This window comes from Notechis scutatus, chromosome 6 (genome assembly GCF_049901735.1).
Source record: "Notechis scutatus isolate UNSWTSFEM ecotype Mainland chromosome 6, rNotScu1.2, whole genome shotgun sequence".
NCBI lineage: Eukaryota > Metazoa > Chordata > Lepidosauria > Squamata > Elapidae > Notechis > Notechis scutatus.
In genome coordinates this window covers 39,811,894-39,825,971 of record NC_142014.1, presented here as the reverse complement: position 1 = coordinate 39,825,971, position 14,078 = coordinate 39,811,894, and the positions used below count along the sequence as shown (strand labels likewise).

General features: G+C 41.1%; 1 protein-coding gene across 1 annotated transcript in view; it reads left to right on the top strand.

The window, feature by feature from the left end:
* The first annotated feature begins 315 nt into the window (after positions 1-315).
* The window catches only part of E2F7 (E2F transcription factor 7), a 34,852-nt gene continuing 21,089 nt past the window's right edge, over positions 316-14,078 (top strand). Inside the window, exons 1-3 of the mRNA XM_087968022.1 lie at positions 316-940; positions 1,491-1,583; positions 10,141-10,419. Coding sequence (XP_087824148.1) covers positions 1,491-1,583; positions 10,141-10,419 — 372 coding nt within the window. The 5' untranslated portion in view covers positions 316-940. The remainder of the gene's footprint in view (positions 941-1,490; positions 1,584-10,140; positions 10,420-14,078) is intronic.

Below are 14,078 nucleotides of genomic sequence, written 5' to 3'. Positions count from 1 at the left end.
TGGGGCAATATGCTGACATTGCAAGCCACCCAAAAAGTGCTGTAAACTTTTTTATATACTATGAGGCAGTTTATAAATCTAAACGCTATTGCTCTCCTGCACCATTCCGTGAAACTAATATATGCATGAATTTGCCTTCTTTTAGTAATCTCTTGTCAGTAAAAGAAATTAGTAATTTATTTAGGGTTATTCAGGGAACACGCGCGCCTCAAGCAAAGCGCTATTTGTTCGGGCGTGCTTTCTAAACTTTCCAAAGCGATTTTTAGGAAGCGCAAAAGTTAAGACAAAATAGCAGACTGCAGCAGAGGGGGAAGCCAGGGGGTCGCCGCCAGCTTCCACAGCGTCCCGGAGTTTCAAGTTTCTTAATTCCATCTGTGCGCTTTATTTCCCCCTCCCTCCCTATTCTTCAGCGCTACACTTGAGCTCCTGGCGAACAAAGCAGTTGGTCGGCCCTTTCCTCCCTCCTTGCTGTTAAATTATGCCTCGAGCTTCCCAGGTACCCCAGTGGAGGAGGAGGAGGAGGAGGAGGAGGAGGCGAGGGCGGCAGCGACGGCGGGGAAACAGCCCAAGCTGCCAGGACTAAGGCGCGGGACCTTGAGACGGAGCGCGCCGAGTCTAGCGCCAATTCTCCCAACAGAGCTTTAAGCTGATTGGCGGGAAGGTTAGAGGGACGCCCCCACTGTAAACTCCTGATTGGTCGGATTGTAAAAATATGTTCCAAGGCGCCAGAATAGAAGCTTTAGCGCCTAGTGGAGTCTCCAGGGCAGGAGCGAAGCGGCCGGTACAGGCGAGTTGCTGACAGAGGTGGAAGCTGCAGGTGGGATTCGGGGTCCCTCTTCCCTTTGGAATACCTCCGATGCCCTTCAGGGGTGACCTTAGCGAGCCTGGAGACGTCGAGCCCGAAGCCCAGGGGTCCCTTTGAGAAAGAGTGTCGAGAAACGTAAGCCTTTACAATCCGGGGGAAGGAGACGGGGGGGGGTCTGCAGAAAGAAGTTCTGCAGTTGTTTTTATGGGGGCTCTTACCTTGACCCCCAACTTCCCCATCTCCTCGCAGAGCGGGGAATTGCCTTTCCTGCCCCAGGGGTCGGGGTTAAGCCGGGAGAGGGGTCCTTCTCCCGCTTCAGGGCGTGGGGCCGAGCTGGGTTGTCCCCGCCTTGATCTGGGAGGTGAGTCCTTGGGAATCCCGCTCCTTTCAAAGCTGGGATTCCTCGTCCAGGTTCTTTGCGCCAAAAGTAACCGATCCCGGCTGGGTAACTCTGAACGTCAATGACAGATTCGCCAGGGCTGCTCATTCTCAGGCGTCTTCTTGTTGAAGTTAAAACTTTTTGCTGCTGGATTGTGATAAATTCTGCGCGTTTTTGGGAGCGCGCCTTCTCCTAAATTTTGCTCAGATAATTTCGCGGGAGGAGGTGGGATACGGGACCTGAAATTTATTGGGAGGGGGAGTGATGTAAGATGCTGAAGAGGTTGAACAACTTTTACATTTACAGATGGAGTTGAATTGTTTAACACTAAAAGACCTGATTAGCCCGAGACATGGAAAGATAGATTACATAAACGAAGATGGGGACAGTGCACAAAAGGTAAGTAGGCAGAGCTGGATTCCAAAACCTGGAGTTCTTGACTTTAAAATCTGCTGGCAGTGATAAGGCTTTTTTAAATTGCTTTCTTTATACTCCAAAGTTTCAAATTGTAATGGGATTGATACAGTCAGAAATGAAAAAGCCAAACAACAAAGCTAGAGGAGGGAATTTACAGCAATATTAGGTGGATAATTATCCTTACATTAAATTATTAACTAGCTCTACTAATATAATATAATATAATATAATAAAGAAGAGTAGTCCTAATCCACCTCATGTATCATGCAACTCTTTTTCTGCTGGGTACATTTCTCTTACAATGCATCTCAGCTTGGCATTAGCTCTCTGTTTTTTTAACCAGTTTGCCATCTCTGCTCTCTTAAGGAGCTAGGAAATAATTTACTCCAGGCTAAGATTCTTTGTTTGGCTTGGGCTTACTAAAGTTAACTAAACATAACTAATGATTTAGTGCAGGAATGATACAACTTTTGCAACCAGGGAGGATGTTTTTAAAAAACTTTTCAGAAGGTTCCAAAGGCCATTTGAAGTCTGGAAGTCATACAGTAGTTGAGTAAAGTACTTTGGGAGCAAGTCAAAGGGTTAAGTAATGTAAATTTGTTGTGCCCAATTTGTTGCTACGAGATGTTGATAGCAGATCACATAATTAACCTGACAACATGGAACATGTGAATTGGGCCATTGTGGGTTATTCAATAATCCTGGCTGGGCAGGATATTGACTGACCTCTGGAATGAGGCCACCACCACTCCAATCCAGATGGACCCCACTCTGCTATTGTTCAGAAATTCTGTAAAGATCTGGTTCTTCACCCAAACCTATGGTTATCTTTGAACTTTGCTTTTTAAATGTTTTATTTGTTTTATTGTAATTTCTTTCATTGTAAACGAGCTTCCCAGAGTTGTTGGGAATCAGGCAATATACAAGTTTAATTTTTTATTATTGTTGTTATTAAAATGCAGTCACTAATGTGCCATTATTTGAGAAGAGCAAAATGAACCTTTGTGGATCAATATTTGGAGGCAATTTTAACTAAATGAATCTACAGAGGTACTTCTGGGAAACATAAAGAAAAGTTATTGTTAAAGAAAGTTAAGGAAAGAAAACAAAGCAGAACAGATAATTTTGAGTTATTAATTTTTTATTTAAAGAAAACGGAAGGAGTACTGATACAACTACATGTTTAAAAGAACATCGAAAATATAGTAAGGAAGTGAGGGAAAACAATATGAAGTAATCCTCAATTTATAGCAGCACAGAAAAAAGTGTCTTACAATAAATCCTCACACTTACAACCATCACAACATTCCCATAGTTATGGGATCAAAATTTGGGCACTTGGCAAACAGCATATATTTAAAACAGTTGCAGTATCCTGTGGTCATGTGATTGCCCTTAACAACCTTCCCAGCCAACTTCTGTCAAGCAATGTCAGTAGAGGAAGGTGGATTTGTTTGATGACTGCATGATTCACTTAACAACTACAGTGATTGGCTTAACTGCCAAATTTTTTTTTTTGTAAAATCAAGCATGACTCACTTAACTGCCTTGCTTAGCAATGGAAATTCTGGTCCTAATTATGTCAGCCACAAACTGTATGTTAAGGTACAGTTTAAAAGATTTATTGCTGAAGCCTATACACAAGAATCTACCAACTAAATTTCAGTATTAAAGTGGCACCAGATAACGATCAGTGGAATTCAAAAGGGGTTGTTCTTGGACCACTTCTAGCAACATAATGACTCTATGCTAATGACGTGCTTAATTCTACCCCACCCATTCTATCTATTATTTTCTTACAGTTGCGGTTATAAGTTGAAAACTATCTGTAAGCAATAGAATATGGGTGAATAACCAACAAATCTCAAATAGCCAGAAAATTAAAATATAAAACGGCTAATGTATATTTTAAAATATAAATATTTCATACCCAATTTCTAATTAAGACCTGTCTCTTTATTACATTTTTAATGAATAAGGAGGAAAAGCTATAAATAATAAACAATAAATTGGAAAATAATATAAATCATGTATAGATTACATGTCAGATTAAGTTGGGGTGTGGCACAAATCCATGTATAGAATTGTAATCTAGAAATTGTTTCCAATAAGATTGAATTGTACATCAGTTTTTAGACTGAAATTATTCTGGACATCAAAGTATATTCTCACAGTTCAATTAACCATTCTTCCATATAGGGGTTCAAATATCTTTTCCAATAAAAAGCATATATTGCCCCTGACAGTCTGTTAGTGGGAGTAGGATTTCTCCCCCCCCCCCTCTTTTTTTTAAGGAAGAGTGTTGGGGATGGTTCTCAGGAAAGGCAGAAGAGGGTGTCCTATTTCAGTGGTGCTGAATAACGGGAGATAAGGGAGAGGGCAGGCACGGGGAACGTGACCTCGGTGTTTAGTACCGGTCTTGTGTTCTGCCCCCTTGCACTCATGTCATTTTCCTGGTCAGCAGATCTGTGGTGGTCCTGGTCTTAGACTGCTGCTTTTAAATATGAGATCAGCCTGCAATAAAGCTAGCCTTATTGCTGATTTGATCCTCGAAGAGAAGGCTGATCTGGCTTGTATAACTGAGACTTGGCTGAGCCCAGAGGGAAGTGTTCCCCTTGTAGAAATGTGCCCAGTGGGTAATCAAGCATGGCACTAGTCTAGACCTCAGGGCCAGAGAAGTGGTGTGGATGTTGTTATCAGAGAATCTCTAGTAGCCTCCAGAGGCACTGTTCTACAAGTGCCCAGCTGTGAGACCCTTTTTCTTAGGTTGGGCTCAAGGGATCAGGTGGGATTGCTGCTGCTGTACCATCCTCCCTGCTGCATGGCAGCTTCCCTAGCTGGGCTTCTGGACCTCACCACAGGGCTGGCAGTGGAATTCCCCAGGCTTATAGTTCTGGGGGATTTCAACCTGCCTTCTCTGGGGAGCGGGGAGGAGGTAGCCCAAGATTTCATGGAAACCATGACTTCCATGGGCCTGTCCCTGATCATCCAGAGCCTGACTAGTAATAGTGGTCACACAGCTGATTTGGTGTTCTTGTCGGAGCAGTGTCTATGACCTGGAATTGGTGGACTTGTCCATGTCCCCTTGTCATGGTTGGATCACAGTCTGGTGGCAATGAATTTCTCAAAAGCTGCACACACACACACACGCAGGTGATTAGATTAGTCCACCGCATCGACTAATTGACCCAGATGGGTTCCAGAAGGAGCTGGGGGTTATAACTGCAGATCTACTGTGCAGTCCAGCCAAACTCATAGTCACTGTTTGGAACAGGAATGTGACTGAGGCTCTGGATAGGATTGCACCTTTGTGACCTCTCCTCACCCGTAGACCTCTCTGTGCCCCATGGTATACAGAGGAACTGAGAAGGATGAAACGTATGAGATGTCTAGAGCGCCGCTGGCGGAAGATAGGAGATGAACTCAAACACGGGTAAGAACTGCTACTAAGGCTTACCTCATGGCAATTTGTGTGCTGAAGTGTAAATACTTCTGCACACTAATTGCGTCTGCAGATAATCACCCAGCGACCCTCTTTAAGGTGGGCCATCTCCTCCTGGGGAAGGAGGAGATTGAAGGGGTGCGCTGAGGAATTTGCAGATTTTCTGGAAGACAAAATCACTCAACTTCATTCCCAGTTAGATACCAGGGTGGTTGCTGGTCTGGTGGAAGCTCCTGAGGTAGGTTCTTGCCCTGTTATCTGGGAACGGTTTGACCCTGTTGCTCCTGAGGAAGTGGACAGGATCCTAGGGAGTATGCGCACAAGCATCTGTGTTTTAGACCCTTGTCCCTCCTGGCTTGTGAAAGCTTCCCAGGAAGTGACCGGTGGGTGGACTCTGGCAGTGATTAATGCTTCCCTTCACGGGGGGACAGTGTCCCAGCACTTTAAAGATGCTGTGGTCCGCCCTCTTAAAAAGCCATCGCTGGACTCTACCCGGTTGGATAATTTCCGACCTGTCTCCAATCTTCCCTTTTTGGGGAAGGCTGTTAAGGTGGTCGCACAGCAGCTCCAGAGGTTTCTGGATAAAACAGATTGTCTCGGCCCCTACCAGTCAGGATTCAGGCCTGGATTTGGGACAGAAATGGAATTGGTCACACTTTTGGATAATCTCTGGCGAGAGTGGGATGGGGGTAGTGCATCCATCCTTGCTCTACTTGATCCTTCAGCAGCTTTTGATACCATTGACCATGGGATTCTCCTGTGGTGGCTTCAGGCAATGGGAGTGGGAGGCCTTGTGCTGTCCCTGGTTCACTTTCTTCCTCTGCGGCCGCTCTCAGTGTTGATAGGAGGGGAGAGATCCAGCCCTCACCCACTGCTTTACGGGGTTCCGCAGGACTCGGTATTCTTTCCACTCCTGTTCAACATTTATATGAAGCCTCTGGGTGAGATCTGTCACCATGGACTGAGATATCACCAATATGCTGATGATACTCAGCTGTATCTCTCGGCCTGTGATGAGTTAAGTGTTGCTGTGTCCTCCCTCTCACAGTACCTGGAGACTGTTAGGGGCTGGATGGGGAACAACGGGTTGAAACTAAACCCTTGCAAGACCGGTGGTTCTGGGTTTGGGGTTCATTGGCTCAGGGAGAATTGCCACCTTTGGTCTTGGATGGGGCGGCACTACCCCAAACAGACCCTGTGCGTAATCTAGGGGTTTTCCTTGATTCATGACTCCTGCTCGAAGTTATGCCCTTTCCTGGACCAACGATCCCTACTCACAGTCACTCATGCCCGTGTCACTTCACATCTTGATTATTGCAACACAGCCTACATGGGGCTGCCGTTGAACATCTGGAAGCTCCATTTGGTGCAAAATGCAGCGGCTGCATAGTTTTGTGCAGATCTCGGTGTGCATATGTTTCACTTCTCCTGCGGCAGTTGCATTGGTTGCCGATTTGCTTCCAGGTGCAATTCAATGTGCTGGTTGTCATCTTTAAAGCCCTCAATGGCTTGGGACCGGATTATCTGAGGAAACGTCTCTTGCCGGTTACATCTACCTGACCCATTAGAATGGGGAGATGGAATGCTGCGGGTCCCATCCCTGAGGGAGATACACCTGATGGGACCAAGAAGAAGGGCCTTCTCCATGATGGCTCCCTCTCTGGAACATCATTCCCCCAGAGATTAGAATGCACTCCTCTCTAAAACTCTTCTGGAAGGCATCGAAGATCTGGTTCTACCAGCGGGCCTGGGGAATCCAGAGTGGGATGGAGCCCATCAAATGGCTCATGTGATCTGCTGTCATCGGGGCAGGGAGTGGGAGTTGGGGGTGATTTATTTATTTATTTCCAGATTTTGTTCTATTGTACTTTATTAATTTATTTGATTCTTTTGTTAATTTTTATTGTTTTTTATTTTAAATATGGTTTTACATTCTGTAAGCCACCTCAAGTTGCCATGGGCGAATAGGTGGCAATATAAACTCAATAAATAAAATAAAAAATTCTTGCAGCTGTTATTATATATTATATATAGTCAGCATGGCATATTTCAAAGGAAAGTGTTTGGTGAAATTTATAAAAGGTGGATATTACAATTATCAACATTTATTTTATTCTACTATAAAATAATTTCTAAAATTGTTGAGTGTTACAACATTCCTACAACATATGGAAGATCTGCTTTGTTCATTGCATTTTTACCATTTACCATTATGAGCCTTGGCGCAGTTTCTAGAGTGCAATACTGCAGGTTACTTCTGCCTACAGTCTTGTAGTTCAAATCTCACCAAGCTCAAGGTTAACTCAGCCTTCCATTCTTCTGAGGTGGGTAAAATGAGGACCCAAAATTGTTGGGGGCAATATGCTAACTATGTAAACCGCTTAGAGAGGGCTGTAAAGCACTGTAAAGAGGTATATAAGTCTACTTGCTATTGGTATTTTAGAGAAAAGGAGCTAGTCATCTTAGCAAACATAACTGGAGTAATATATTGCAATGAAGCATACCAGTTCTTTCTAAATATAATATTTAAGATGAATGTACTATTTGTCTATTGAAATTTCTACTGCCTCATCTCTATAACTGTTTTTTAATTTTGCAACCATTAATCATACAATCTTTAATTTGTTGTTTCTGAATTATGTTTCACTAATAGATTCTAAATTGTGCCCAGTAATATGTTCAGTGTTATGAGTTATACAATTGTTAAGTTCAATAAACTTACTCAACATTCCTCCTTGTTTTTATAATTATTTTGTTGCTGTGCTGCTTGTTTGAAAATATTGGAACCAACTGTGTGTGGAAGAGCACTGTGTAACAAAAGACTTGAAAATTGATTCTGGCTTGTCTGAAAAAAATTAAGTTGAAATCCCAATTTATATGTAAAACGTAACGAACCACAGATGAAGGCTTCCTGGTGCTCTCCTGATAAACAAGAATTTTAATTAGTAGCTTTTTTGAATCAGATCAAATTAGAAATACCAATGTTTTCATGAGGATGAAAGGTTGTGCATGGGAATCTGCATTTATTGATTTAGTAGTGTTTTGAAACCTGAATGCATAGCTGTTTTTTTCCGTTTTGGTGCTTGAAGTTGCTTTTCACCAAAGAAAGTAATTATTTTAATTTTACAACTACATTTTTTGATATGCAATTTAACACAGGCAAATTCTGCGTGTGTGTGTTTGTGATAAAATATCAATTACAAATAGTTTTAAATTTCAAGAAGAAGGATAAGCCTCTCCTTTTAAGTTGTACTTAAAAATATGTAACATCTGATGGAACTATTACCTCAGAAAGTTATTTGTAAAGCTGAGGGGAAAAACAAAAAAATATAAATATATAAAAATGCAGACATAATCTGCTTTTTTTTATCAAACTGCTTCTGTTCAACTCACTCAGATTAGATAAGCAGATTTGACTCCTTTGGCACACTCCCTTATCTACAATAAATCTCTAGATCTCTAACCAACTAAGCAGGCAAAACAAGTCTAAATGCTTGTTGACTGCTGTGCAATGTTCCCTTCAACAAAGCTAGATGTCTTAGAATAATTCAGCAACATTTTACCTTTGTAAAGTTCCACCATTCTAAGCAATTACATAATACTTAAGTGCAGGCCGTTGTATTGCAATTGCCAATTGTACTAATGTGAGTTTTTAATAAATAAGATTTAGTACTTAGGCTCAGCCTAAACTAAGATGTCTTGCTAACAGTTGAATCACAAAAGGTGGATAGGAAAAATGGAACCTCTAATTCATGTCTCCCCAGAGATTTGCACCCTTTAATGAAAAAGCAAGTTCTTAAAAGAGGGACAGAAGATATGGCAAATCAAATGATTATTCTACTCATCTCTCCTTAAGATCAAACTGAATATACAATTTTATAACATTAAATAATGCAAGATTTGATACGATTGCCATATACAGCAAGGATGAGTCTCTACTACATCAGTGAGTTTATCAAAACAATTTGCTGGTATCTACACATATTTTGTAATTGTTACCTGTAACAGTGCTTATGAAAAAACAGTCATTGAATCTTTACTGTTTATTCAAATATGAAGGCATTAATTTTAGAAAGACTAATCATTGCTCTCTGATTGTCAATATTCTGGTTCCCACCACTTCAATTACAGTAAATTGGTTTATGACCAAGCTTGAATAAGTCCCGTGCTTATTAAATATAGGCCTTCATACACAGGTAGTCCTTAACATATACGGTCATAATTCATACAACCATAATATAACATGTTTTTTACTATCTTTTTTGTGACAGTCATAAAGCAATGGCTGCAGCTGTTCCCTATGGGGGCAGTTTTGCTGAAACCTGGAAGTGTTGTTTACAAACCATTGCAAAATGTGGTCATGTGCCCATGGGATGCTGCAAATTGTCATAAATGTGGCCATGTTGCCAAATATCCAAAGTTCAGTCATGTGTCTGTGGAAGGGGCTCAACCATTGGAACTTCAAATCTGGGTTATAAATTCCCTTATAACTTCAAACAGTCACTAAGTAATTGGTTGTAAGTCGTGGGTCATCTTGTGACTGAAAATTATGTGATGTGCCCTTACACATTGCAACTCCTCTAGGAAGTGTTTTTTTAAAGAAGGTAGAAAATCTAAGATTCTAAATGGTGGTTTGCTCCAATTCGGTTCTTTGAAGCTTCCTTCCTTCCCAATATGAGGAAAGAAAAGCACTGTTCTGAGAATAGTTGATCCAAACTTGATTTCCAAACTTTGTGACTTAAGTGTTCTTGAGTCAGTTTCTTATCACCTTCCCAAGTTGTAATCTCTTTCTTCCTATAAAAGTCAAGGCAAGCTATTTGAAGAGCCTTATGTGGTTAGAACTATCTTATTTCACATTTGTTCCCATGAAAGTCATCCAGATGACATTGACACATCTATGAGAAGAACAGGAGCACAGTATCATCCTTTCTGAGAGGTACACTATCCTTGATACTAAAGCAATGTCTGTTCATCTTGGCTAGAAGCCATTGATAGTCTTGACTCCTGAGCAGGTAATTCTTGGTATGAAGCTGAAGTATTGTACAACCCAGGAATTGTATATATTTATATGTTAATTGGCTGCCTTCTTTCTAACAGGAAAATATATTTGATCGACCCAGAATGACCCCAAAGACTCCCATGAAAAATGAGCCCATCGATTTGTCTAAGCAAAAAACCTGTACCCCTGAGAGAAGCCCAATTACACCTGTGAAGCTGACAGATAGGCCTCTTGCAGATCCATGGACTCCAACAGCTAACCTAAAGATGCTTATTAGTGCTGCTAGTCCTGACATGCGGGACAGGGAAAAGAAAAAAGAACTCTTCAGACCAATTGAGAACAATGAATTCAGTGATGCTCTCCCTGATTCCTCTCAGGTAACTCACCTGTCATAGGGAAAATTATACAGTATTCTGTTTAGGCATGTAAACAGCTGTTGTTTAACATCCACAATCTCAGTAACCATTTGCATTCTATTCTCTTTAGTTATGTATAGTTTATTTTACATTATTAGCAAGCAGTATTCAGATATGAAAAAAGTAAAATGTGTTTCAGGGGTATCTAGCATGTTTTTGATGTATCTCTAGACAGCTGCTTAAAGGAATCTTATCTTTTCGTGGGCTCATGGGAGCACTACAGGGTCAGAAATATTGCAATGGAGTTAAGGAAACCACAGGACAATGGCAACCTGTTGCCATCTGAATACTTTTTGAACTTAAAGATTCAAAGCCTGGGCCTATAACTATCTTGTGAGCCTAGATTAAATAAAATCCTGACAATATAATAGATGGGCCTAGGAAAGACCTAAAGCGCTTCTAGAACAATGGGCAGGAATCTTTTCAGGTTCAAATGACAGATCTCAAGTTCTGAATGCATAGACTTAATGAGACTTGGTTTTCTCATACATATTTTACCATATTTAAAGTAATCAATGTTTTTAAGTTCTTTAAAATGGGTGGAATACTCCGGGGACTCTTCAAATGATATCACAGGCACCATGGCGATAGATTCTAATGTAAACTATAACTCAAAAGTACCTGATAAAAAAGGCAAACCCAACTGTTCTGAATCAGTCCATTTTTAAAAAATTAAAATATAGTGGATGCTCTACTAGCACTGTATAATAAATTATGTGCTGTATATTACATTCATGAATGGCAAGTGAAAAGTTTGTCCTTATTCTAGAATTTATTTAAAATGGAATGACATTAACCAATCAACCTGTATTGTATAGGCTTTATTAAATGTAATGATTTATAAGTAGTTAAATCTATTGAGAATTGTCACTTCCACACCACCAGTGAGAAATGTATTAATAAATGTTCAAGAAAATGAAAGGGGAGGAGTTTAAGCCTTTAAATGCTTTGCAGGAGCCCTGGGTGAAGATTTGATAACTTTCTTATGATACTAAAACATGGAATTTTGTCTCTGAGAATAGTGATAATCCTCAAGTTATGACTAGTCATTTAATATCTATTTGAAGTTAAAATGATTGCAAAGCACTTCCAGTCATTGTAAAGTGACCCCTCTCCCACAGTCATATGATCTCATTTTGGTTTTTGGCAACAGCTCATATTTACAATCACCGTCTCATCGTCTTGTGTCTGGAGTTTGTTTTTTTGCCAATTTCCAGCAGAAAAATCCTATTCAGGAATGTGGATGTGGACTTTTAACCACATACTTTATTTAACGATTGCCATAAAAAACCTGTCAAAACTTCAATTCTGGTGATATGATGCCTTGGCTTACAACTGCAACAATCTATGGCCAAAATTCCAATCCCAATAATGGTTGTAAATCAAGGACTTCCTGTATTTCTAATTTCTCTCCCTTGTATCACTGCAGGTCCCCCCGTGCAAACCAATGACCAGGGCCTACTGTTTCTTATTTAATTTGCATAGAATGCTATATAATGCTGTATAGAAGACAAATTCCTTGTGTGTCCAATCACACTTGGCCAATAAAAATTCTATCTGGTAAAGTTTAAGAATAAGAAAGGTCATAAAACGTTCCATCAATTTAGAACCAGGTTGAAACATTCCCAGTAATAATTGACATAATGAATCAACTTAGCATGCCAAAGCTTCACTTTTAGTATAATGATATTTTAGCAATCACCACTTACTGTCATAGATATGCACTGTTAGTGGGCTGGCGTCAAAAATCGGTCTCTGTTCTGTCTAACTTTCTGGCTGAAGATAAAGACAGATAAACTCTACAAAGGCTTCCATACAAAGTTTCTTTATTGGATTGTAATAGGCATCCTCAAGGTATAACTCACAGTTATGTTGAGATTCATCTAATGTCCAATCTTTGTATAGTCATCTTCATAGTGTGAAAATATGGTTATCTTCATCCCATAATAATACAGCAGCATGCTGGATCCAGGCAAGGAATGAACAAAGGCTTCCCCCAACCCAACTAGAGGTCAATTCAGTGACCAATCAGGATTACAGATGTGACCACATGACATGTACTACATTTCCCATGATGCATTAACTATGTTTCCCATGAGGCATTCACTTAAGGGGACAGCTCCCAATTCCCAATTAACTATATACTGTCTGACCAGCACACTCCCCGCCTGGAATTATAAATTCCACTAACTATCTACTAACTATCAACTAAAGTAAACAACTAAGATAAACAGTAAATAATAATATTGCATCAAACAATGCAATGAGGTAGATACAAAGCATGCAAAGCTTGAGGTTCAATCTTCAAATATAGCCTTTCTCCGCAGCAACACTAGGTCGATGATCGGTCTGGTGTGGAGCTTCTTGGTGAAAGTCTGTGGTGATCTCCGTTTTATGTACATCCACAAGGTTCTTTTCTCTTGCGATTTGTGCTATTCTCTTGAAAGGTGTAGAGTTTCAGTTGTGTTCTTTGTCAGTTGGGAGATAGCTGTTTCTGAGGCAGAGGTTTCGATGGCTGTTGCAGGACTTTGTTTGGCGGGCAACAAATTCTTCAAGAAGGGCAAAGGGTGGTTCTCTGTTTTGGTTCGTGGCCAAGAAGGCATCAGACAAAACAATCCATTGTTCCAGTATCTCTTTCGGTAGTTTGGTAATGATTGCTTCTTGCATTATGAACTGGTCAAGGCAAGCAAGTCCTGGTATGTCAGAACATGTTTTGGCTGTTCGCAGCTGTGTAAGAATGGTGACCCACCAAGTCGTTCTAAGAGCGAGTATTCCATCAATGTGGAATCGCCATACTTCTGATCAAGCTCATCCCACGTTTGTTTCAGTGCGGTGCCTGGATCGTTTAGTAAGGATGAGTAAATGTCTTACACTATTTCAACAGACCGTGGTCCTAGCCATGCCAACAGAAATTTAAGTTCTTCGCCAGGACGTAGCTTTCTTGTTGAATGGTACCTGTGAGAACACGCTTCCACAGTAGGTATTCTCTGCCTGGCTTGTCGTTAAATTTATACACACCGTTAGCTGCTAAGTCCAGCTTTCCCCATTGTGGTGACTGTTCTCTGTTTCCTCTGTGATGGCAGATCATCCCTTGGTGCAGCATCCTCGTAGGCATGGCATTCTGGCTCGAAGGTATGTGTCATAGACGGTTCATGGTTCTCCTCAGAGTACTTCATGAGGAGGTTGTGATCCTTTAACACATACGCAGGTAGTCTCTCTTGCTGCCGGGTATGGGTACCACATTTGTCTTGCCATACATCTGTGTTAGAGTTGCCTTGAGGGTCTGGCAGGAACTCTTTTGCCTTTGGATTGAGTGTGCCAATTGTGGCTGCTTGCATACCTACCTGTTGAGAAATCTTTGTTGTTACTGGTGGGCTAATTTGCTTGCCTAGCAGGTCGTGAGACATTGGGGTAGGTTTGCTGTTTTGGGGAATGGAATCTCGAGTCTTAGGTCTTACGACGTCAATTTTTTGACCAATGTTTAGATCCTGTGGTTGAGATTCATCCCTTTGATCCCCTGGTTTTTGGAGACTGCTAACTAACCATGCTGGTTCCGCCTACTCGTGTCGTAGTGAGTACTGCTCATCCACACAGCCTTGACCCATTTATCTGGGCTCTCT